At 39.6% G+C, this 27,246-nt stretch overlaps 2 protein-coding genes across 2 annotated transcripts in view; one reads left to right on the top strand and one right to left on the bottom strand.

Annotated features, from left to right (window-relative positions):
* LOC308408824 (uncharacterized protein) overlaps window positions 1-27,246 on the bottom strand; it is a gene marked incomplete at both ends in the record, with an annotated part of 92,269 nt that overhangs the window by 38,994 nt on the left and 26,029 nt on the right. The gene's annotated exons all lie outside the window — the stretch shown is intronic.
* On the top strand, window positions 12,165-14,393 carry LOC308400260 (butyrophilin subfamily 3 member A2-like; the record flags this gene model as incomplete). Its single annotated transcript, XM_080887846.1, has 5 exons — window positions 12,165-12,250; window positions 12,446-12,787; window positions 13,612-13,890; window positions 13,980-14,099; window positions 14,383-14,393. Exons 1-5 carry the CDS (start codon window positions 12,169-12,171, stop codon window positions 14,391-14,393), a joined length of 834 nt encoding a protein of 277 aa, XP_080743972.1. The 5' UTR covers window positions 12,165-12,168.

Here is a 27,246-nt window from a genome sequence, read left to right as displayed (position 1 = left end):
TTCCGGTTTCGGGCAGGTAATGGCGGACATGAGCTAGTTCGCGCAGACGTCTATTCCAACGTAGGAAGTGTTACGAACAGCTGATCGGATCGGCAAAGCGTGTTTCTGGAATATTATGTTTTTGTTGCTGCAAGTGCTTTTTATGCAGTTTTTGCAAAGCTTTATGTGGAAGGAAACTGTGACCTAGGACAAGCTGATGGCATAAGATGTAAGTACAACTCCTCCGGTTTCATATGCAAAAAAGTTATTGCGCTAGCTTACATGGTTGCAGTTCTACAGGGATTTAAAAAATAGTTACGCACAACGGAGCGTGCCTGCTCCGACCGGTCTTAAAGGGTTAACTTGTGTTCTTAAGAATTATCTTCTTGATAACACACATCGAGGTGACCGACTGGGAAACACTCTGTGAGCCTCACGCCGAGGACATCAATGGGCTTACTGAGTGTATCACAGACTACATAACTTTCTGCACCGACTCCATTGTTCCAGCTCAGACTGTTCATTGTTACCCAAATAACAAGCCGTGGGTGACTAAGGACATCAAAGCCCTCCTCAACAACAAGAAGAGGGCTTTCAGAGGGGGCAACAAAGAGGAGGTGAGGAAGGTCCAGGTGTTACTAAAGGACAAGATCAGAGAGGCTAAGGACAATTACAGGAGGAAGCTGGAGTGGAAACTCCAGCAGAACAGCATGAGAGAGGTGTGGAGGGGCATGAAGACCATCACTGGATTCAGGCCAACCAACAGCAGGGGAGCTGAGGGAGGTGAGAATAGAGCCGACGAGTTGAATCTGTTTTTCAATAGATTCGACACCACAGTGTCTGCTCCCACCCCCACAACCTCACCTGCAGTCAGCCTGGAATCCAGAGCCACACCACTGTGCCAGCCTCTCTCTTCACATGTTGCCTCCTGTGAGATTCCTGACACCCCTCCCCCACCCATCACCTTCACTCAATACCAGGTTGAGATGCAAATGAGGAGACTTCACTCAGGCAAGTCTGCTGGACCAGACGGAGTGAGTCCCCTTGTCCTCAAGACCTGTGCCCCCCAGCTGTGTGGAGTCTTTCATAAACTGTTTATGCTGAGTCTGAGTCTGCAGAGGGTCCCGGTGATGTGGAAGACATCATGCCTCGTCCCTGTACCAAAGACGCCTCGACCCAGTGGCCCCCAGGATTACAGGCCCGTGGCACTGACCTCCCACATCATGAAGACCCTGGAAAGGCTCATCCTGGACCAGCTGCGACCCATAGTAAGACCACATCTGGATCCCCTTCAGTTCGCTTATCAGCCTCGTCTCGGAACAGAGGACGCCATCATCTACCTGCTCAATCGTGTCTACACCCATCTGGACCAGCCGGCGAGCACTGTGAGGGTCATGTTTTTTGACTTTTCCAGTGCTTTCAACACCATCAGGCCGACCCTCCTGGGTGATAAGTTAGCAGCGATGCAGGTGGATGCTTCTCTGGTGTCCTGGATTGTTGATTACCTGACAGGAAGACCACAATATGTACGTCTCCCACAGTGTGTGTCTGACAAGGTGATTAGCAACACAGGGGCACCACAGGGGACTGTCCTCTCCCCCTTCCTCTTCACCCTCTACACCACAGACTTCAGCCACTGCACAGAGACCTGCCATCTTCAGAAGTTTTCTGATGACTCTGCGGTGGTTGGATGCATCAGCAGGGATGATGAGACAGAGTACCGGGCTGTGGTCGACTCCTTTGTCACGTGGTGTGAGCAGAATCATCTGCAGCTCAACGTGGCAAAGACCAAGGAACTGATCGTGGACTTCAGGAAGACCAGGAAACACTTGACCCCTGTTTCAATCCAGGGGGTCAGTGTTGACATTGTGGAGGACTATAAATACCTTGGAGTACACATTGACAATAAACTGGACTGGGCTAAAAACACCACAGCACTTTACAGGAAGGGCCAGAGTCGTCTCTATTTTTTGAGGCGACTGAGGTCCTTCAACATCTGCCAGAAAATGCTGAGGATTTTCTATGAGTCTGTGGTGGCCAGTGCGATCCTCTATGCTGTTGCATGCTGGGGGAGCAGGCTGAGGGTCGCAGATGCCAACAGACTTAATAAACTGATCCGTAAGGCCAGCAATGTTGTGGGGATGGAGCTGGACTCCCTCAAGGTGGTGTCGGAGAGGCGGATGCTGTCCAAGATAAAGACAATGTTGGATAACACCTCCCACCCACTCCATGACATGCTGGTCAGTCACAGGAGCACGTTCAGTGAGAGACTGAGATTACCGAAAAGCACCACTGAACGACACAGGAAATCATTCCTGCCTGTGGCCATCTCCCTGTACAACGCATCCACTTAACACACTGTTTGCTGCTACAACTACACATGTTTCTTTTCCAAATATTTATTTATAAGTGACTTATGTATGTATGTATGTATATATATGTATATATTGTACTATTCTTAGTTAGCGTATTGTCTGTCTTGTCTTAATGTTGGTTTAAAATGGAGCACTGTAACAAAAAATAATTTCCCCCAGGGATCAATAAAGTATTCTGATTCTGATTCTGATGATTCCATACTTTGTAAGTTATCCCATTTCTTTTTGGCCTGCAAGGGGGTGACTAGTTATCCCATTTCTTTTTGGCCTGCAAGGGGGTGACTTTCCCCTCTAGGCCCATCTTCTCCAGAATTGTCCTGATCACACAAAATAAATAAGAGAAGAGAGGAAACCATGGCAACTACTGTATGTTAATCCCTAAATCCACAAGTTTTCACTGCAGAACACCCGAGGAACACCGTCTGGACCTCACAGGTTCTGTACAGCATGAGGGTTAATAAAACCGTGCTCATGTTAATATGATGTGTAAATTGATTTATTCTTGTACCTCCATGCCTGAGTGGCCAAATTCATTACCCCAGGGAAGAGGTGATCATTATCTCTTCATTTTAATAAATTGAGCCGTTCTTTGTTCTCCACAACAATATCACAAAAAGGTTAATTCGCAAAAATCACAATTGGCTGTATGTAACCAGCAATACATCAAAGTTTGGTGCAAGGGGCACCGAAGAAAACTATTTGCAAAAGATGTATACAGTGAATATTAAAATGTTTAAAAACTAATCTGATATACCTGACATAATTTTGAGTATAATTAGTTTATATTTATGTGGATATTGTACATGTGTAGCATTCATTTGATTTTGACTCAAATACATTTATATTTTTAATGGTAAATACCAAAAAAAAGGGTTTTTATAAGAAACAGTTTATTTAAAAACATTCAGGAACATTGTACATGTACTTTTTTGTATTTAAGTGGTTGCAACCTGTTACTGTAGTGCACAAAACAAAGTCATGAAACATGTCACCAATATAAAGGCAGTAGAATTAGAATTATAGATAAAATACATTTTATGAAAGTTTGACCATATTTGACCCAAAAGAAGAGGTCAGATGTCCAGAGTAACCTGATATTTACAATCCCCATGTATCATTCCCTACATGCTGTCAGTACCAACAATGACATCGTTTTAAATAAATGGCTCTATATAACATTATCATTACTCTGACTTTCAGGTTGATCTGTTGAACTCAGGGAGAGGTCAGAGGTCAAACGTGACATGATATTTAAAATCTTTATACTTTATAAATGTTACACAGTGCACTTGTACAAGTGTACAAGTTTTAAGACTTTTTGTCAATTTTCCACCAACAAGTCATAAAGTTCACCTTGGTGGACGCAAACCAGATTTCAATGGGTTGTTATAACATCATCCTGCTCTACACCCTACAGAGTTTTTAGAGCTGTTGTGTTTACAGACAGAACGTAATGCAAACACTACCAAAAACATGAGCTCCTTGTTGAAGGTAATAAGAAAGTGCTGAGCTATCTACACATGCTCTGTAGTGATCTGATGCAACATGCAATCAAGGTCAACCGTCCCTGTGTTCGTCATGCTCAGTGTTTATCTGATAAACACCAAGGAATGTGCAGCAGTGAACGTTAGAAACTGATCAGACTTGAGTGTCTGGTTTGCAGTGACTCGTTAATCATTGTCTCAGTTCCTGTTTCCTGCTCAGCTACAACGATTCATTTCACTTTAACAGCAACAGTTTGGATCACTGTGTCTTTATCTGTGGTAAGTCTTTTTTTATTTATTTGTTTGGTTCTTTGTTGTTTTGTTGTTTTGTTTTTTGATTCGGAGAACAAACAAACAAGAACCTTATAAAAAAAACACTGAAATGTGTGGTTAAAGAAAAAAAAAAGTGATTTTTTTTTGTTGTTTTGCTGTCAAACCGTGAGCACATACAAGATGACAAATGTCTGTCAGTTGTTAAAAGCTCCCACAAAGCTCCAAATGTAGCAGCAAAGTGTGAGAAAAGCTGTATTTATGTTTATAACGAACTGTTCTTGGAGTCGTGCAGAGACCTGCACTCAAAGCAGGACTTTGTCTATCGAGGTGACTTAAAAGAAACTCTGAGCTTTCAGTTTTAGTTATGTACCTAAGTTACACTGCTATGGAGCAGGTTAATTTCAAAATAAAAGGTCATAGTCTAAGCTGATCTGTGTTCCTGGTGAGTGTTTGATGGGTCAGCTCCAGCCTTGGCTGAGCCTTTGTGCTTTTCTTTAATGTATTTGCCAAATAGAGATAAAACACAGAGCTGACTGCAGCAGCAGGTTTCTCAGATTTTCTTTCAGGCTGGTGCTGATTGCTCTGCTGTGTACAGAGTGGGCGGAGTCAACTCACATGAATTGTTTCGGTTTCTCCTCTGAAAATGACTGCTTGATACAAACTCTTGAGAACAAAAGTCAGTTTACTCCTCAGAAAAAATCCTGAAAGTTTGGAGGTGTTTTGTTGATTTTAAGCTTTAGACTCATCAGGTTTGTTCTGCACTCTGTCAATCATAGCTAGAGAGCTCACTTTTCTACTTTCAAAGGAAAATATAGTAGGGGCTCGATGGGTGAGAGCACTAGCACAAAGACTCACGGTTCATGCTGAAAAAAAAACCAAAAACAAAACCGGTTACCCTGATGATGACATATCACCCGCAATCAGTTGTGGGAGTGTGACAGTCAGGCATTAGTACAATGTCAGCAATGTTACTCTAGTCAGTGAAACACAGGAGTGTTTGGCTGCGTTATAGCTTGCAACATGGATTTTTGCCAGAAATCTTCTTTTTTAAAATCTAGAGTCTTTTAGTCTTTTTCTCATCCATACTCTGCTTATGCATTTTGCACCATTTCGATACCTTTGTGTACAAAAATCTACACTCTCAAAATCTGCCAGAAAAACCTCAACCAACAATATTTCTTCTGCTTTTTTTCATATATCACTTGTATTAAAATATTCACAAGTATTAAATTATCTTCTGGATTTCAAGCCTTTAAATGCCACTTTAAATGTTTGAATCATTTACTATTTATTGAAAAAACTCACAAAAAATAAATTTCCATGTAATAAATTGGATGAGGATGGGACATTGGGGGTGATTAGATTATTGGACATGTCAAAGAACAGACACAAAATGGATTGTATTGCATTATTATTTTTTGTGTAGTCCCTCGCGATACAAAAATGCCCCATTCACTTCTACTGAAACCACATTTATTTAAATCTCTCTGCCGTTGTAGTATAAAACCATGCGTCCTGTAATGTCAGGATTTCCCTAGCACCTGTAAGAATAATCTCAGTCTGTATGTTCTTTGCTGATTCCAAGAAGGATCCACAACACTGAACAGTACTAAATTATTGAAGGCAGACTCAGGACATGTAACTCACTGCCATGGTGGTGGCTGTGAATGCAAACAGAGATGAGAAGACAGCTCTCGCCTTTGTCAGCTTCAGCGTTGGAGGGAAGCTCCGGCTTGTTTGCCTTGATATTCCCTACCAGTATCATCCATGCTCTGCTGATACAGAGCATGGATGATACTGGGCAAGGGAGCAGGTTATGAAAAAATTATAACAAGTAAGTTTGACAACCTGGAGCCTCCTTGTGTTGATAAGGACAATTGAGTCGGTCATCAAATCGGAGGTTGGTGCTTACTATCTGACGTGGTGGCCCTGAAGATTGGTTACCCATTATGCTCATCCCACAGGATGGGATGAGGATAGATTCCCCTTTGGACTGATACACATCTGCTAGGATGAGAAGTCCTGTGTACTCAAATCTCTTCACATCACTCCATCCTGACATCGAATGCCTAACTTGAGGTTTGTCATTTACAAAATCAACAGCATCATGTCAGGAGAGAAGAAAAGGTCAAAAGAAGAGGCCACATGATAGATTTTTAAAATTGAATATCTTGTGGGCCCTGGCATCATGCTGGGGGATGCCTGAATGAAGCACAACATCTACGCCACGTAAAAAAAAAATTGCAAGTACAAGTATTGAAGTATAAGTAAAAGTTCAAGTATTGTATTTTGAGGAGAAATTTATTTTGAGCAAAGAAAAGCTCAATTTGAGTGAACAAAATTTATTGCTGCATGCAAACAGTGTATTTCAGTGTTTGCTATTATCCATATACACATACAGTCCCTCTAGCTCTGTTTTTGCATTTGCTCTTGGTCAGATCTCTGGGGACCTGCTCGCAGTGTGTCGCTCGCACTCTCAACATCTCTGCTCCCTGCATGTTCAACTCTTTCTGCACACCGTTATATATGTACTACATAACCAACCAATAACAGACTTGGATGCAAAAACTTCTGATTAGCTGTTTTTGTCTCCAATCAGCTTGCTAGCTACTGCATTCTGGGAAAACTGTCCAAAATGTATCTAAATCCAGTGGCGTGGTTTGGTTTAAAGTAGCTTAAAACCAACAATAGTCTTAAAAATTATATACTTTAAAATAAAATAATTAAACATACATACGGGAATGAGGATCAGCACCTCCAAATCTGAGGCCATGGTTCTCAGCCGGAAAAGGGTGGAGTGCCCACTCCGGGTCGGGGATGAGTTCCTGCCCCAAGTGGAGGAGTTCAAGTATCTTGGGGTCTTGTTCGCGAGTGATGGGAGAAGGGAGCCGGAGATCGACAGACGGATTGGGGCTACAGCTGCAGTAATGCGGACGCTGCACCGGTCCGTCGTGGTGAAGAGGGAGCTGAGTGTAAAAGCGAAGCTCTCAATTTACCGGTCGATCTACGTCCCTACCCTCACCTATGGCCACGAGCTGTGGGTAGTGACCGAAAGAACGAGATCGTGGATACAAGCGGCAGAAATGAGCTTCCTCCGAAGGGTGGCTGGCCTCTCCCTTAGAGATAGGGTGAGAAGTTCGGCCGTCCGGGAGGGGCTCAGAGTAGAGCCGCTGCTGCTCCACATCGAAAGGAGCCAGCTGAGGTGGTTCGGGCATCTGACAAGGATGCCCCCTGGGCGCCTCCTGGGTGAGGTGTTCCAGGCATTTCCCACCGGGAGGAGGCCCCGGGGCAGACCCAGGACACGCTGGAGAGATTATATCTCTCGGCTGGCCTGGGAACGCCTTGGTGTTCCCCCGGACAAGCTGGAGGAGGTGGCTGGGGAGAGGGAGGTCTGGGCCTCTTTGCTTAGGCTGCTGCCCCCGCGACCCGGCCTCGGATAAAGCGGATGAAGATGGATGGATGGATGGAACATACTAATCAAAAATGGGGCGGTTTCTCAAATTTCAAGTAAACGAGCCCGCACTCGCGTTCAGACTTTGCAAGTCCAGACTTCCTGAGAACGCCAGTTTTTACTGCCATTCCCTCTTAATTTAACTGTGATTAATATTTGCAATTGAAATTACACATGATGTAGATTTTTTTTTTTTTAAGATAACTTTAAAAAGCACTTTGGCCACAATTCGCTTTTACATATCATGTTTCATAATGTCTAATAAACGTCATACAGTTAAGCACAATGACTCACTACATGACAGAAACACATGCTTAATCTCTCTTTCAATAAAAATAGCACACATGTATGCCTGAATAACAACAAACAGGTGAGACGTTAGAATGCTTTTGTTTTTATTTTAGTAGACACACACAACTGACAATAGATGGCTGGATTTTGGAAGAGAATTGAACAAATATTTAACATATAATCTGATCATTTTTGTAGCAGCCTTCAGGATCTCCATGTATTAACATGCTGTTATTGCTCCCGGTGAAATGTTTCCTCCTGAATTTAAATATTTTTATGTTAGATTTAATTCAGAGTCAGCTGTTTAACTAAGAACAGAACATTTTACATCAGGGGATATGACGGGTGAAATTCAAAATAGACTGACAGCTCTCCAAGTAAGACTTCAGTATTAAATAAAACGGTCCAGTTATAAAGCTGAACTTTAATTTCAGCCAAACCAATTTACTCAGGAACAAATCAAACACTGAAATAAACCAAACATGAACATTTAGAAGTTATCTAAGTGACTTATATATCATGTTTAACCCGAGTAGCGAAAGACCGAGAGGGGTTTGAAAATGATGCGCTGGGATTCTGTGCCTTGACCACCCAGTCAGCTGGTGGGTAAAAGCCATCTCGAAAAACGTCAGAGCACTTTTGCAAATATGTGATGTCTTGATAAATCAAGCAGATAGTTGAAGTTTACATAGCTACATTCTCACCTGAAAGTACACTCAACAAAAATATAAACGCAACACCTTTGTTACTGCTCCCATTCCCCATGGGATGGACGTAGAGACCTAAAATTCATTCCAGATACACAATATAACCATCCCTCCCAAACAGTGGTCACAAATCAGTCCAAATGTGTGGTAGTGGGCACATCTGCCATATTGAGATAATCCATCCCACCTCACAGGTGTGCCACATCAGGATGCTGATCTGACATCATGAGTAGTGCACAGGTGTACCTCAGACTGCCCACAACAAAAGGCCACCCTGGAATGTGCAGTTTTTTGCGCTATTGGGGGTCTGGGGACCCAGAACCGGTCAGTATCTGGTGTGACCACCATTTGCCTCATGCAGTGCAACACATCGTCGCATGGAGTCTATCAGATTGTCAATTGTGGCCTGTGGAATGTTGGTCCACTCCACTTCAATGGCTGTGCGAGGTTGTTGGATATTCGTGGGAACTGGTACACGCTGTCGTACACGCCGGTCAAGCACATCCCGAACATGCTCAATGGGTGACATGTCCGGTGAGTATGCTGGCCATGCAAGAATTGGGACATTCTCAGCTGCCATCTGCCCTGAACAATGTGAACCATGATTCATCCGTGAAGCGCACACCTCTCCAACGTGCCAGACGCCATCGAATGTGAGCATTTGCCCACACAAGTCTGTTACGGCGACGAGCTGCAGTCAGGTCAAGACCCCGATGAGGACGACGGGCATGCAGTTGAGCGTCCCTGAGACGGTTTCTGACAGTTTGTGCAGAAATTGTTTGGTTGTGCAAACCAATTGTTCCAGCAGCTGTCTGGGTGGCTGGTCTCAGACGATCTTGGAGGTGAACCTGCTGGATGTGGAGGTCCTGGGCTGGTGTGGTTACACGAGGTCTGCGGTTGTGAGGCCGGTTGGATGTGCTGCCATATTCTCTGAAACGCCTGTGGAGACGGCTTATGGTTGAGAAATGAACATTCAATGCACGGGCGACAGATCTGGTTGACATTCCTGCTGTCAGCATGCCAATTGCACGCTGCCTCATTGCTTGTGGCATCTGTGGCATTTTGCTGTGAGACAAAACTGCACATTCCAGGGTGGCCTTTTATTGTGGGCAGTCTGAGGTACACCTGTGCACTACTCATGATGTCAGATCAGCATCCTGATGTGGCACACCTGTGAGGTGGGATGGATTATCTCAATATAGCAGATGTGCCCACTACCACACATTTGGACTGATTTGTGACCACTGTTTGGGAGGGATGGTTATATTGTGTATCTGGAATGAATTTTAGGTCTCTACGTCCATCCCATGGGGAATGGGAGCAGTAACAAAGGTGTTGCGTTTATATTTTTGTTGAGTGTATCTTAAAAGTGCCAGGGCTCAATGGCCTGTGAAAAAGGAAGGGACTCAAGCACAGAACCAAAAACTGGACCTAAGTGACGGGCGATGGAAACTATAGCGGACCAGGAACACTGGAACAAAGGAGATAATAATCAGAGTGGTCTGCGGCGTTGTAAATGAATCTAAGATTTCAAAACTAAGAGGTCTTACATGGCTGCAGGTGGAGATTAGCTGGAGGAGGAGGTGATTTAGATGAAGGTGAGTACAGAGTGCGATGTGGGTGTGCAGGGAGGCAGGCAGGTGAGGATGGCAATTTGTGAGTGAGTTTTACCAGCAGCAGCAGACCAGAATCCTGAGACGTGACTATGGCGAGAGTTGGAAAATATATCCAGGTGCCGACTAGCGACTAGGAAAAAAGGGTTAAGCAAAACACGCTGAGGACCTCAAGACAAAATGTGAGGCAGAGAACTGACTATGGTAAGCAGACAATCTGGCGAAGGTTCATTGTGAGCGCTTCCTCCGCCATTGCCTTGTTTGAGTTTTGGACAAAATGCATTCTGGGATATTTGTCTGGGGTTAGCTACAGTAGCTAGCGAGCTGATTGGAGACCAAAACAGCCAATCAAAATTTTTTTGTCCTAGTGTTTCTCTTTAAGAAAACACTTATTTTTAAAATTGCCAGCTGTGCCGTGAGTGAGCTGAAGCTCTTTCTCTCAGATGAGGAATGGCCATGGTGTTGAAGAATTTTAAAGTCCCAATGCAAATATAGCTGAGAACATTGTTTTTACACCCTTATTAATTAATTTTATTTGATGGAATGGCTCATCCAATAACTGAAGTGCTGCTCTTGCATACATACACCAAGAAAACTGTATGCATTATATCTACACTTTACATAAAGACATTTAAACATAAATAGATGTGTTTCTGTTCCTTTTCTGTCTTCTTCTCTCTGTTTTCACTAACACTACTAACTAACTAACTGATAAAACTACACCCTCAGTTTCAGGAACTCATAGCATGTACGATGTTGAAACTTATTCAACTGTTAAAACACAGCTTTGACTTAAACTTTCAATTTGATTCATTTGTTCATTTAAACAAAGTTCAACTCATTTTATGAAAAGAACTGACCTTTGATATCAGGAACTATAAAGTCAACACACGTTATTGTTTAACAGAGGGTTGGGCTGAGAGTGCACATAGTTTTATTACAACCTACTTTCTTTGAGCTGTGGGGATGGTTTTAAGCAGTTCAACGGGTATGTAGATTTTTACCATATAAGCTACAATGTAATCATTTCCTTCTTTATTTATTTTGATTATTTACTTACTTTACCTACTAAATTATCTAGCAGGTGTTTATAATACATAAAATCTGATTAATCACATAAGCATTTACAGTTACCAGAGGCACAAAGAGTGTGTAAGCGGAAACATTTTTTGTAGTGAAGGAGTGAAAGTAACATAATTAGTATTTCTGGATACTTGTGTATTCATAAATATTTAGAATGTGTATTTTTAATTACATGCTGTTATTGGTAGCTACTTGGAGAGTTTGCAATTTGAAACAAAATCCATATCTTCTATCAGCATTAAATAGATAGTAAGTCTATTAATTGCAAACAGGACAATAGAAACCATGACCTATGCACAGACAGCTTATTGGAGGAGGACCTCATGGATATACTGAACTCAATGTTACTTGTGTCTCTTGTCTCTCTACTTTCATCGCTCTATTAATTTGATCTCTTTAGTGGTTACTGGTAAGAGTAGATGTGGCAACCAGAAAATGTGAAAAAGGCACAGTACAACAGCCAATGTTTTATCACTGTTTATCAACAAAAACATACTTTTGTGCAAATTTTCACAGACCTTTGATTTAGTAAAAAGTGCTTTTGTTATTTTGCTTGTAGTGTAATGACTTCACAAAGATGAGTAACTGGGCTGTGTCCAGATGACATGGTAGCTCTCATCAAGAGCTGAGAAGAAAACGTCAACAATTCCCAGCTTGTCTTTCAATTGAATGTCCAGATTTCCTGCAATGTTCTTGATCTCTCTTGTTACTGTTACTCCTGGAAAGGAGCACATTTCCAAATAATTAAAAATAAATTTAACATAATTAAATACTTTTTTCAAATGTGATATTACCGTGACAGTCTACAAATCAGTCTTTCACTGTTTCATTTTTTCTATCAGAGAATGGCTTAATATAAAAAGGTGTGTTGCTATGCCCCCCTCCCCCCCTTTGTTGTTGCAGACATCTAGAATGAGTCCTATAAAGAATAAACATCTCTTGGTTTTCCATCATGTTGTTGTCGTCCTCCTTTTTCTAACACAAACTTGTGGTGGTAAGTTGCACACAAACATTTATAAAATCCACAATTTAAAGTTTTTACCTGTAGTCTTTCACAGATGATGGAAACACACACTGTAACAGCACCAGTTTATGTTGATGTAGTTAAATAAATCAATTACACAGTTTGCTCAGACTGATCTTCACAATTACAAAACTGCTGAACTGTATGTGTCCCTAAATTTGTTAGGTCAGCATCAGATGATTGGTCCAACTCAGCCAGTAGTGGCCATGATTGGTGATGACATCATGTTGCCATGCCACCTGGAACCTGCTGTGGATGCTGTTGACCTGACTGTGGATTGGTCCAGAACTGACCTCAAACCTAGATCTGTCTATGTGAGGCGAGAGGGTGTGGAGCTTCTGACTGAGCAGAATCCTTTGTACACAGGAAGAACATCACTCTCTGTCAACAAACTGCAGTGTGGAGACGTTTCATTGAAACTCTCCACAGTGCAACTCTCTGATGCAGGAACATACAAATGCCTTGTACCTAAATTTAATGCAGAAACTGTGGTGACGCTTGCTGTAGGTAAGTTTCATTTAATTTAGATTCATTTCTTCACTTTGCAATTTAGATGTGAAGAAAGTCTTTAAGCAACATAGATATTGAGGGTCAAAGGGCACTCAGAATGACAAGAGGGATAAAGGAACACTCGGGTCAGCTACAATAGAAAGTGGATCATTCACAGAGGCATATGAGTTTTATTCTGGGTAACCAAAATAGCTCTTACTTGGGCTAGAAAATACTTCCTGGACCGATATGTGGACTGAGCATATTGACATGAACATGACAAGGGAATGACTACAGAGTCATTGGCATTCTGGTTTTCTGGCCATTAGGGCACACAACCTGACCAGTGTAGCACATGGAGCAGCTGGGTTATTAAGCAGTACAACTGGACAAATAAGAGAGATACAGAACAAAAAACAAAAGTACTTAGAATCACAGGGGATCTGAGCACCCACTAAATGGGCTTTTTGCCAACCGAGGCGTATCTGGCCCCATGAGAAAAACACTTCAGCCAAGGAGGCCCTTTTACCAAGATGAACCAGAGGAAAGCTGATTTGACAAAGAACTACTTGGATAGGTACAAGTTAATTTCAGCCTATATACAGGAACTTCGAAAAGAGAAAATGGAATAAATAAGTAAGATTATTAGAAATTTGACCAGTTAGATTGGCACAGTTGATGTCACATAGCATCGTGCCTCTCTATAAGCTTAAAAGGACAATTTAAGTTAAGGTCAATAAGAGAGACATTTGGGCGAACTGTAACTATTTTAAGAATCTTTTTTAGATATATATTTTGGCAACTACATTTCAATCTTTTGTCTGTCATTCTTTTCTTTGAAGGTTCAGTTTCCTCACCAGTCATAGAACTCACCAATGTCAAAAATGAAATGGTGTTAGAGTGTAAATCTAATGGCTGGTATCCAGAGCCTCAGATGTTGTGGGTGTACAGTGAGGGAAAACCCATTTCTGTTGAACCTACAAAGATTGTCAGAGGTTCTGATGGCCTCTATGCTGTCAGCAGTAAAGTGACTGTGGAGAAAGGACAGAGCTACAGCTTCACCTGCAAAGTTCAACAGAAGAATATCAGTCAAATCAAAGAGACACAAATCCACGTTTCAGGTAGAAATGCCTTTTTTTTTATATCACTCACATTAATTTTCAGTTACAGAAAGTAGAATCTAGAACATTTTGTCTCCTTATATTCACAGGTGACCTCTTTATGGTTCAGTCTAATACTGCTGTTCACATTATCATCAACTTGGCTGTCTGTTTAATAAGCGTTGGGACAGCAGTAATCCTAATATGGAAATGTGGACAAAAGGAAACCAGTAAGTTCAAACTACATGGTACTTTTTTACCCCAACCTTAAATTATCATCAGACCTTTTTAATGTCTTGTTTTAATGTAACTGCCTTTAAAATTAAGGGCTAAGAAGTACAAACGTGATTCAAATAAAAATGACACAAACACATAAACAGTAATGTTAAAGGCGCTCGAGGGAAAACAGTGGATGGAGACTGTAGAAATTACAGAGATTTGCTAGCAAAAATGGAGGCTCTCAGCAACTTTACTTTTATAAAGGAATATAACCCTGTGTCCTGTGTTGTAAAGAGATGTGTTAAGACATGCAGAGTTGGTCTCATCAGTGCAGACTGACTGAGATTGAATGCAATATCTTGACTCTCTGTCTGCATTTATAAACTAAGTGTCAATTATTGGCAAGTGGTTGCCCGTCTGTCAGAGAGTAACTGGACTTAGTTCAAGTCACGCTGTGATTATTTGTTGGCGGGTTTGCATCCCATTAGCAACCTGTGCAATTGCCTTGTGATCAAAAGTGAAGTATAGAACACCCTCAACCTCCAGAAGACCAACTGGTTGCCACAACCACCTGCTGAATGTGTAGAAATTCCACACGAGGAAGTTGCCTTCCTATTGTTTTCCTCTAGTGTGACTGAGACATTTTGGGGGCAAAGGTAAAAATATTTGAGGAAATCACCCACTGTAAAATTATAGTTATAGCAACAATATGAATTAAAACTTTGTGCTTTATCCTTGTTGTAGGAATTGCAACCAAAATGTCATGTTCTCACTCGTTTACTCATATAAACAAAGCAGTGAAAGAAAATTAAATGTGAAAATTAGATATGTGAAAGTCAGTCCTTCTCAAAAGAAGACTTTGTTCTAGACTCTACATTGTTGTAGTAACCATAGTGTCAGTCTCTATAGTAATGCTTCAAACTGTTTATTTCCATTTATATTTAATTACTGGTATAGTAAATTAATACTGTCAACACATGTGAACACATAAAAATGACTAATATGTTGTCCCTATTTTCCTAATAATTTTTTCCTGCTATTTTACTCACACAGAAATCAGCATACATGATGAGGATGAAAACAAACTACATCAAACAGAGATGGAGGGAAAATTACAGAGAGAATGTGAGGAAAAGAAAAGACTTGAAGATGAGTTGCAGAACAAGGAGGAAGACTTAAAACATGTCAGACAAACCATTGAAAAACTAATGGAGCAGAAGACATTTCTGAAGAACCAGAGAGAAAAACTCATCACACTACTGCAGGAGGACAAGGCAGAGATGAAAGAGGTCATGAAAAAAGAGAAAGAAACTCCAAGAACTGACAAAGAGAAAAAAATGCATAAGCGTGAAGATAAAAAAATTGACCTGGAAAAGAGAACAGAAGTACATGAAAAACTGTTAAAGATGACAGAAAAGCTAATGGAGGAAACAGAGAAGATTATAATCCAAATGACAGAAAGAAAGGGAAAGCTAGAAAAAGACAAGGAACAAATTATTAAACACTTGAGAGAGAAACAAAAAAATGAAAGAGATTTAGAAGAAACTGTCAGAGAAACAAGCGAGAAACAATGAACAGGTGTGTAAGTTTTTCTTTAATATATTTCTTGCTAAAATCACACGTACAAACTGTCGTGTTATGCCTTCAGTTGTGAACCTAAAACGTTTTTTTTGCTTTTCTTCCTCAGCGCAGGACAGAGTAACACGACAAATAAAACATGGATTTTTCTGTTTTTTCCTCTTGCTGTCATTTTGCAATGTGATGCCTAATCTTTCTTTATTTGTTTGCTTTAAATTTATACTATATACGTTTAAACAAGAAATGCAGTTTTACTGTATTTTATCATAGGAGATTTTGTTATGATAAAATGTATCAACATTTTTGTGATCCTTTAAATCTTTTGTCTGTGTGTAAGTAAGAATTACACTGTGAGAGGAAGAAGAAAATATGTCTGTATTGTCATGAGACCTGGGGTAGAATGAGATTGAAGTCCCCCCCTGGCCGCCTCATCATCACAGCTAAGAGATATTGAAGGTCTTAATAGTCAGACTTGTGTGAGTAAAAGTGATCAAAGTTCTAAAACAGAGCTTTCATCTATTTCCTAATAATTAAGCATGTTATTCTTAATCAAGATAAATAAAATACAAATGTAATTAATATACTAATGACAAACATAGTTTGAGTAATAGAAATAACTGTTTTAATGTCTGAGTTTTGTGGTGAAATGTGATAGGTTTGTAGCTTGAACCTATTCGCTGGAACGTTAAAGACAATATAATTACACAGCAAGCAAGACACGAAGTAGGCAAAGTTCTTCATGTTTCTCGTGCACGGGAGAGAACCGGACAAACGCCGTTCCTTCGCTTGACCCCAGTTGCTCTCGTCCGTTCTCCCGTAACACTGCTCTTTTATTGAGGTTACATGAATATGCATAGGTTCATTAACATATGACGTCTACATACAAACAAAGAGTACCGTGTGTGTGTGTGTGTGTGGGGGGGGGGGGGGGGGGGGGGGGTCAGAGTGTGACCCCATAAACGACTTCCCTTAACCTGCTGGTCTGGAAAATCCAACAGTTCATCTAAACAAAAGGCACTTAACCTAAAACAGACACAGCCACGTTTATCCTACCATAAAACAATAAAACAAGGTACGACCTCTTCCCATGCTCCCAGGATGTAGGTGTGGAATACACACCAAGCCTTTGTGTCCTGCTAAAGATCACAGTCCTATCACTACACAATTGATTATACACCTCTAAGAATATATGGTTAAATATTTCTAAGCATAAATGACAATCAACAATACAAAACCTAACAAAATGTGTGAGTGCTCATGAGCAGCTTCAACTGTGGCAGTTTTGTTTCTAATAACAGGCCTCACCAAGAGTCTGACCTGTGTGCGTGTGTGTGTGTGTGTGTGTGTGTGTGGGGGGGGGGGGGGGGGGGGGTACATGATGGGGGTGAAAGAGACACACTGGAACCACTAATCTCAGAAAAGTGTCTGACTACAAAATGTATGATTTAATAAAAGAGGGTTTTTTTTTAATAAATTAAAAAACAGTTAATTAGCAGAGTTTAAAAAGGTGAAAGAAAGTATTCCTCTGTATTTTAATTGAAAAGAGATTATGTTACAATGAATCTACATGTGAAAATGTGCTAAAAACAAATTCTGCATGTTAAGAATAACAAAGGAAACGTAATAAATTGAATTTAAGGTTTAAAAGTACAAACGTTGTGTTAAATCATGTAGGTCAGACATACAGAGAGACATAGAGAGACAGATAAGGTGTGGGTGGACATCGGATGATTAATGTCAACAATTTGACTGGATGTCCAAAATGTGAAGATGTGATGCCCAGCAGGATAGGATGGATGGGTTTAAAGACCACAGAGACCCGGTGTTTAGAAAAAATGCATCTCAGCTGTTCCGATACTCCTGACACATACAGGATCACTACAGGTTTTCGCTTGGGCAGCGGTTGTTCTTCTCTCCTGGATCGGCTGGAGCTTTCTTTAGGTGCCTTTCCAGCTTTGACAAAAGTCCAGCTGGGATAACCACATTTACTCAGGGCCTTCTTGATGTGATGTTCTTCTGCTTCCCTGGCCACTGTGTCAGTGGGGATGGTGTTCACTCTGTGTTGTAACGTCCTAATGACGCCCAGTTTATGCTCCAGTGGATGATGAGAAACCTTAAATACTGCTCCGTGTGCTTTGATTTATGGTAAACATCAGCTTTTAGATGTCCCCCATTACTGATGGAAATCAAGCAGTCTAAGAAGGCTAACCTGCCACTTTTCATATCCTCCCTGGTGAATTTGATGTGTTTGTCCACCAAGTTAATGTGATCCGTGAATTGTGGTACGTCCTGACATTTCATCACTCATCCAGAAAGTCACTTGGATGAGTAATGAAACGTTTCTCCCACTGAAAATGCCATGTCCAGATGAACAGAATCAACTATCAGAGTTTTGCTCACATCATTTTTTTCTCCACACTTACTGTGTCCTTATTTATTTTACACTCAAGCATACATTACTAATAATGCAAGCACATCATATAATTACGTCAGCAGTTTCTTCCCAACATTAATAAAATATTAAAGATCGTGATAATACTCTGAAGGAATTTTTGCTCTAATATCATATATTTGCCTGTTTTTTTAATAATTTGAAAAAAATGTTTTATGTTCGCAAGTGCATAAATATCTGAAGTTTTATGGAGATGATTTGATGTGGTTATTCAGCAGCATGTAATTAAAGATTATTTTCACTTTTGAAATCCAAAGTAAAAATAATAATTTCACAGAAGAACTCATAACTGCATCAATAAATAAATAAATGCTAGAACTGATTTATGGTGTAATATGTCCAGTGACATCTTTATTGTCTGAGAAAAGCAAATAATTTTAGGAACACAGTAAACAAAATAAACAAACAAACACAGAAAAACTAAAGCATATATTTACATTGGAGAGACCAAACAGCCACTTCATAAACACATGGCACAACATAGAAGAGCCACCTACATGGGACAACACTCTGCGGTCCATCTGCATATAAAGGATAAAGGACACTCTTTCGAGGATGCCAATGTTCACATTTTGGACAGAGAGGACAGATTGTTTGAAAGAGGAGTGAAAGAAGCCATCTATGTCCACTGTGAGCGACCATCTTTGAACAGAGGCGGTGGTTTACGACACCAACTCTCTGCCATCTATAATCCAGTTTTGAGATCCCTTCCAAGACGCCTTAACGCCCACTCACATCCTGGGCCATCTGACCTCAGGAAATCACATGATAGGGTGGGATTAGTTTTTACAATGAGCTCACCCGATACTCTGGCTGATTGTGACCTACACCCGTTTTCACACTTTGGCTCGTGTGATTAGGTAGAGGATCATTAGGGGGTCCATTGTCCCTCTTGGAGGGTTACTCCCACAGGGCTTAAATCTGGGACTCTCCACCATTTGACCCTAGAACTGAAGAAGCTTCCCGGATGAGAGGTGAAACGTCTTCAAGCAACTTGAAGAAGTCCAGACGCCTATCTTTCCAAGCAACTTAGACTAAGATGTTCTAGCTTTACGGAGAGCTTTCTTAAAAGCAACAAACTATTTCTCCAGACTAAATGAAGATCTTCTAAATTTGTGACACGCCATTTTCTCTCCAGCTTACGAGTGATCTGCTTTAGGCTACGTGTTTGAGAATTATACCACGGAGTCAGGTACTTCTGATTTGAGGCCTTAGTTTTCACAGGAGCTACAGTATCCAGAGTCGTACATAGTGAGGAGGTAAAATTATTAACAAGATAATCGACCTCTGTTGGAGTAGCGTTCAGATAGCTGCTCGGCTCTGTGTTGGTATTGAAGATGATAACAGTGGGTGGATTATATTCTTAAACTTAGTTACAGCGCTTTCAGAAAGACATCTACTGTGATAAAGTCTACTCTCCACTGGTGTGTAATCAATTATTGTAAATGTAAATGTTATCAGGAAATGATCAGACAGGAGAGGGTTTTCAGGAAACACTGTTAATTGTCTAAGCCGCATGATAACTAGAGATTAGGGGTGGGTTTTGATAATCGATTTATCGATTAAAATTGATTCTGGCTTGGATAATGTGATATTGATTCATTAAAATCCTGAATCGATTTTTTTAATATTAATTTATTTTGCCCGAAACGCCAGAATCTCAGGTTAAACCTCGCAAAATTTCAACAAGCACCAAACAGCTAAAACAGTAAATGAGAGCAGGAACACGGATTCTGCACAAAGATGTAAACACAAAGCGCGACCCGCGGATCAGAAACAGTGAGATGTTGCCTTTCTCACCCGACGGCACGGACACGGTCGGGGCTGAAAGCCGACAGCTCGCTGATTCTGATGTTTTGGCGGGTCCGCGCTTTGTGTTTACACCCTTTTTGCGGTGATTCTAAAGCTGTTAGTTTTATCTCTCTCCAAACAATACTGACTGAACCAGCAGCAATATATTCCCTTTTATTGTTGTATAATTAGTGCCCTTAACCTGATGACATATGTGGTACTTTGTTAATAGTCTTTTATTTATTGTCTTAATTTTCCTGTTTTTATTGTAAAGCAGTTTGGTGTACCACTGGTCTTTTAAATGTGCTATACAAATAAAGTTGTATTGTATACTTCAAGAACAATTTCCCGTCTAAAAATCTGTTTTCTGCATTATTCGCTTGCTTGTTACGTACAAGTCTACCGTTGTTTACAGCGCTGTCGGCCACTGTTTTTTTCCCTTTTACTTACTTCCGAAAAGAAAACCTAATTTCTGCTGTTCAATGGGCTTCTGAACAAATGTAAACTTTTTGAAATTAAGCAAAATGCAAAATGCTTAGCTGTGTCTGTAATAAAACCGCTGTAACTTCAGAGGTAACGTTCATATTTTGATTAATGGTTTTCTTTCGTTTTTGATGTACTGCAGAATATTTTTATAAATTCCCAGGCCAGGAAATCACCTTCATGTTTTTCTGTGTTTTATCCTCAGGTACTTTGACACAAAGGCACCTGCTGTGATGCTCACGCCTTTGATAAAGTCTTGCGAGTGTCAGCTTCCTTTTTATAGATACAAAAATATGTAAAAGTACTGATCTGAATTATAATATTTCTGACTGTGTGAGGCAAAATATCCCAGAATTAAATCGAATCGAATCGAATCGAATTGAATTGAATCGTGGATCGAATTGATTCAGGACCTTGTGAATTGGAATTGAATCAATTCTAGAAATCAGTGACGATACCCAGCCCTACTAGAGATGTGTAAACAAAGGTATAAACAAAGCTCCATAAAAATTAACTAGTAGCCTAAAGTACCCTTCTCATCCCCTGGAAACATGGGACTACAGAAGCAGTAGTCCCATGTTTTTAATGAAACCAACATTAAAAACATGTCTAAAAGACATTGCCTGGTGTTACAAAACAACCCCTTCAATAATACGGTGTCCACAAATCACATATAAAAGCATCACTCTGATGTCACTTTGATTGGGGGTGGCTGTAGCTCAGGTGGCAGAGCAGGTCAGCCACTAATCAGAAGGTCGGTGGTTCGATCCCAGGCCCAAATATCATTGTGGCTACAATGTAGCTTGCCATCGCCAGTGTGTGAATGACTGAATGTAGTGTGAAGCACTTTGGGGTCCTTAAGGACTAGAAAAGCACTATACAAATGCAGGCCATTTTTCTGATGAACACTAATGTATACACATCAAGCATCAACACTTTTATGAGATATATCATCTGCAGCAGTTACAAATTTCCATAATGAATACATGCAAATACATGGGAACATTTTGGATATATCAATTTGCCCTTCAGTTCATCCATGTATTTTTTTATTTTTTTATTTTTTTACAAAAGGCAAGGTCAGTACTCACAAAGTCTGATAGTAAGAAATCTGACCTCCATGTTGCCTTGCTGCTCACTGCGTGAGTGTCAGACTAAAATGAGGATATATTCTTTTGTAAGAACTTCCTCTTCCTGTGGTTCTTTGTAGTGACTGGGGCCCAACATGGTTTCATTTCAATCACATGTGATTGCATAAAAAGATTCCTGCAACCTACTATATGTTCAGTTTCTTGAATTTTATGTTCAATCTAGATTTTGATCATTCAGCCTATTCTTTTAATTAAGTTCTCAGTAGAAGTACTGTGTAAGATAGATAGATAGATAGATAGATAGATAGTACCACCCAATTTCAGTGTTACTCACACATTGGTTAGTCATTCTCAATGATCACCAGTTGTGTATAGTATGGAGTTTGGAGACCCCTGCGTATTGTTGTTAATATAACATGGAAACAATCAACTCATTATTACTTTAGAAGTCCAAAGAGAACTGAACTAAAGAACTTCTGGTACAGGTATGTGTGGGACTGATGACAAGTGACAACAGCCATTAATTCAGGTGATAACATCTGAAATGAGTAAGTAGTATGCACTGACTGATTCAGTGCATTTTAAAGCAATTATATATGTAAGTATGCAATTGCTTATATAACTGCTTATATGATACAAGGAATTATATTCAATTCCTTGAGTTTTTGTGCTTTGTATTACTTTTCCCCTTGTTGTCTTGTAAATGTATATTGTCTGAGTCTACCCTTGTCCTTTGTTATAGAGTGCCGTCTTATTTTATCCTTCCCTGAAGTTTACTATTATTTGGATTCCTAGCACTTCCGTTACCTGAATTTTTGTGATTTTTTTCAGTATTTAAGCTGTTGTTTTGAGTTCATTCCGTTTCCCATGTCCAGTGTTTGGGTCCACAACAGGCCTGTCATATAGCCCTCATATAATAGTTTTCTATGACATTTTGTCTCTATATCTGTATGCACTAGCACTGTAATCTTAAAACTATGATTACATCAGTTGACATGCATCAACATACATTTATTGAGGATAGCAGAAGCTATTGCAGAATACACTTGGATACAATATTGTGCCTGCTATTCAGTACAGTAGCAGTAAATTAATTTTTATGAACAAAAAAAAGTCTTACCTGTCATTGACAAATGTCACTATAAAGTTAACAGAAAGAGAAGTACTAGTCTACTTTTTTTCTACAGTGACAGAACATACAAGAATGCAGTTGCATTTAAGATGACTGGTGTGCTTTTCCAGTTTGTTGGGTAGATTTTGACTTCGCATAGTGAATGTTTCTTTATATTTCCATAATCCTGGAGGTCCCACCAACAGAAACTTGGACACCAACAAAAAAATTACACCAATGGTGCTTACCATACTAAGCATGCTGGACTTATGAGTGAGTTCTTCTAGACTTAGACTTAGAAGATTAGAACTTTTAGTGTCATAGTACAGTTGCTTGCCCAATGAAATTATGTAACAAGACCACAAGGTGTGAATGTAAAAAACAATATACAAAGGAAGAATAGAATATATATATATATATATATATTATAAAAAATATATACTATTAAAAAGTTATGCAATATTGCTTAACTTTGAGAGAGAGAGAGAGAGAGAGAGAGAGAGAGAGAGGGGGAACACTATGTACACTAGAATATAATAAATAATAAATAAGGGTGGAACGACTATGGAAATTGCTTATTTTGCGCGGAAATGGCACATCTGGAAAAAAAAACAACATATTGCACAATGGAAAAAAAAAATACAATAATAAATACCAAGTACTGCTCACGCTCTTATCATATCGGGTAATGTCTGTGTCTTATGGTTCCTGTTTTACTTTGAAGAGGTCTTGTGTTCTGTGTTCATTGTTTTAGGTTCACATTTTTTCCTGTTATGTCATCACGCCACATGGTCATAGGGACACATGTATCAGCTGTGTCCCCATATGTTTTCCGTCCCCTCGTCACCTCCTGTGTATTTAAACATCACAACCTTTCCTCAAAATGAAATACTGACATTACAGAATGCATGGTTTTATACTAAAATGGCAGAGACGATAAAAAAATGTGGTTTTAATGGAAGTTAATGGGGGCATTTTTGTACACGTAGGTGTCAAGAAGGAGTATTTGGCACTACAAAAACAAAATAATGCAGTGAAATCAGTTTTGTTGCTGATGGTTGTCCAAAACTTTAATCACCACCAATATCCCATTCATATACTGTTTAGTATATCAAGTTTTATTGTCATTTCAGCCATGTACAGTGATACAGTACAGAGTGAAATGAGACAACATTCCTCCTTTTTGGAAAATAAATTATTTGAAACCTTGCCAAAATATATCTAAAGAGATTGTCCAGGTTGAAAGATTTTACAAGAACAATCTCAGTCCACAGGCTATAACACAAAGGCTCTCTGGCCTTAAGTACTAATTGCCAGGGTACCTCCTCTCTGTGGAGAAACAGCTCTACACAGAGGTGGTACATAAGGCTGGAAAGAGGGTAGGACACGTCCACGCAGGCAACACAGCCAGTAAACTCTAAAGGTACAGATCAATGATTAACAGATGAGGTCATTTCAGTGGACTTTGACAGAGAAACTGACTGCATCCTGTGACTGTGCGAGGCAAGTAGGCTTTAATAATACTTTAAATTTCATTTAAAATGATCAGTAGGGAAATGATTGGTTGCATAAAATGCTTTTAATCATTTGTTCAATCTGTCCAAACCTTTTAGTCTGTTGTTTGTTTTCTACATCTGACCGAGTGAATATGGAGTGTCACGGTCCTGGGTCGGTGACCCAGTGTATGAACTTTTGTTTTATTATTATTATTAATCCGTGATTTCATTGTGGTTTATGATTACTTGTGTTTTGGTTTCTGTTTTGTATGTCATGTCACTGTTGTCTCTGTGCTCCGTGGTCCCTTTGTTCAGTGTGAAGTCCTTGCCTCTGTCGTGTGTTTCCTGTTTTACTTTGACGGTCCCTTGACCCATGGCAGTGTTTCTAGTTTTACGTCTCCCCGGTCTCGCCTGTTTAATTAGTGTCATCTGTGTTTCCCTCCTGGCCCTCATTCCCTCGTTTACTCCTTGTATTTATTGTCCGTGTTTTCCTCCGAGTATAAGTACCCTTATACTCGCCTGTGTGTTCTGTTCACAGTTTTTCTGGTTTGGTTTTATTTTGACTTGTGCAAGCAATAAAGCTTAGGTTTTTTGAGTTTAAGTTTTACATCCTGGAGTCTGCTTCTGGTTCCTGCCTTCTGCACACAGACCTTGAAAGGAGGATGCAAAAGTGCTTGAAGTCATGTCATATGATATTGTGACTGGAGAGCTAGGGGAAAGTAGACCACAGAAAAAAAGTTGATATAAATGTGTATATAAGATATATATGAGTGTCATAATATTTAATATGTTTTCTCATTGGTACATTTGATATGCAATATAATATTTTACAAATGAAGTATCAATATTATATAAATATGGCACAGGCACTGCCACTCTGAGAGTGATTTATCAACAGCATATCAAGCTGACTGTGTGAACCATGTAGCCTGGACTTAACTGTTCAGCCTTTGTAGTGTTTTAAGTTGTTATACCCCTGAAAAATACATGTATGGAGAATTATAACTGAGAACACATTCTACAATTTTAGCATCTGTGTCGTATGATCATCCAATTAAAGCTGCTGTCTGAAACTCACAGACCGGGGGCCTCTTGCGGCCCACGTCACCCCTACTTGCGGCCCGTATATTGAAGAAATATAACGCAATTTGGCCCTTGAAGTCACTTTTTTGTTAGGGAGGATTTGTTTGTTGCTGAGTGCAATGTCCAAATACATTCTTTTAATTCAAAAAATTAATTCATATGAAGGCAATATGAGCAGAGAGTACAAACATGTTGAGGGATTGGCTCTGTTGGTTCAATGAGAGAGGTATTTGTAAAGAAAACAATTTTCACTAGCAGTCAGAAACTAATGTGTACACTTATGTCTGCATTTTTAATTTTGTTAAATACGAACAAAATTATAGCAGAAGTGCTGCCACGTGTCTGGCCAGAAAAAGATTTGTTTTCAATTTGTTTATTTGGTAGTTGACACACACACAATGACACAATGACAGTTGCCTCAATATGTTTTATATGTCTACAATTGTGATGTGAAAAGCCAAATCATAATTGTTTATAGTGATTATTTGTATGATTAATGTGCAATTTCTTTATGATTTTTTTCCCATATTTTTCATTTCAGTCTTCAAACTTCTACAATGTTTTGCCTGAAGGATGGACGTTGCTGTAAAATGCCACTTGGGGCCATCTGTGTCTTTCTTTTTCATCACTCTATTTTTTTCTTTCAGTTTAGTGGAGGTAAATAAGTCTTATGTTCATGAAGTTACACAAATTATACAAAACATCGAAGTCTATTAATTACACAGATATTTATGTTATTGATTAACTATCAGCCGTTTAATTTATGTCATAGAGTAAAACAGCAAATTTAAAAGAGTTACATCACCTGGGCTTCCGAACCTTTTTTTTTTTTTTAACATGTTTAACACGTATTTGTAATTTTCCTTTAGGTGTGTCTCAGGTGGTTGGTCCATCTGAGCCAGTTGTGGCAAAAGTTGGTGATGACACTGTGTTACCATGCCATCTGGATCCTGCTGTGAATGCTGCTGATATGACAGTAGAGTGGACACGATCTGACCTCACACCTAAATTTGTGCATGTTTGGCGTGACGGCGTGGAGCTCGTGAATAAAAAAAATGAAGCCTACATGGAAAGAACATCACTACCCATTAACAACCTGAAGCTCGGAGACATTTCACTAAAACTCTCCAAAGTGAAACTGTCAGATAGGGGATCATACAAATGCTTCATTCCTGCCCTTAGTGGACAAACCAGTGTTGAGCTTGTTGTTGGTAAGTGGAGATATAGTCTTTGCACAGAAAGGTCAAAATGATATCTGATGTTGGAAATCATCAGTCATTATTTAGTTTAGAAAAAGTACAATGATAGTAGTAAAAAAATCATAAGGGTAAAATCATTTAACACATATATGCAAAAGAACATACAGAATAACACTAAAATCAAACCAATAACAATGTGCATTCAGTGTAGAGTCAATATTTGTGCTCAAAATGATGACAAACTGGAAAGAAAAATCTACACATCATCACTGAAAGGGAAAATTATTCATTTCCATTTTTAGATGAAGTGTTTTCTCAGCTAGAAGACACACTGTGGCCGCTTTATTCTATTTTACAAAGTGAGCCAATGTTTATATAAATCAATTTCCACAACCATTTTTGCTCTAGTTTTTTTTTGCATTCTGTTGTTTTATATTGAATCCATTCAAAATTATTGTTAACAATTAAAACAAGTGAATCCTTGTTGTTGCTCTCAGCATTAGTACTGGAATAAATTTGGGAAAGGTTCACTCATAAATTAAAGATAGCTTGTAATAATAAGTCAAAGACAGCTGCAATGAATGCAATCAATAACAATATCAAAAGTGGTGTCTTATTTTGTTTTATTGTAGTTAGTGTTGGTAAGGTGGCACCATTTATCAAATGGAAGTACAAAGGTAGCTGATAAGCAGTTTTAGACAATGTGTTAGGTCCAACATTAAAACTACTTGATTAAAAGGGTCTTGGTGCTGCTTGCCTGATCAGAAGAGATTGATCTATTGTTTGGGCTGTCCTTTTGTGCCTGAGACAGGGATATATAGGCAGGAAATCATTTGGCTTCTGATGGTTGTGGCATGGCCATTTGAGGACAGGG

The sequence above is a fragment of the Rhamphochromis sp. 'chilingali' genome, assembly GCF_963969265.1.
Source record: "Rhamphochromis sp. 'chilingali' genome assembly, chromosome: 1".
Taxonomy (NCBI): domain Eukaryota; kingdom Metazoa; phylum Chordata; class Actinopteri; order Cichliformes; family Cichlidae; genus Rhamphochromis; species Rhamphochromis sp. 'chilingali'.
Note: the sequence above shows the minus strand (reverse complement) of the source record. Positions and strands in the feature narration are given on the sequence as shown.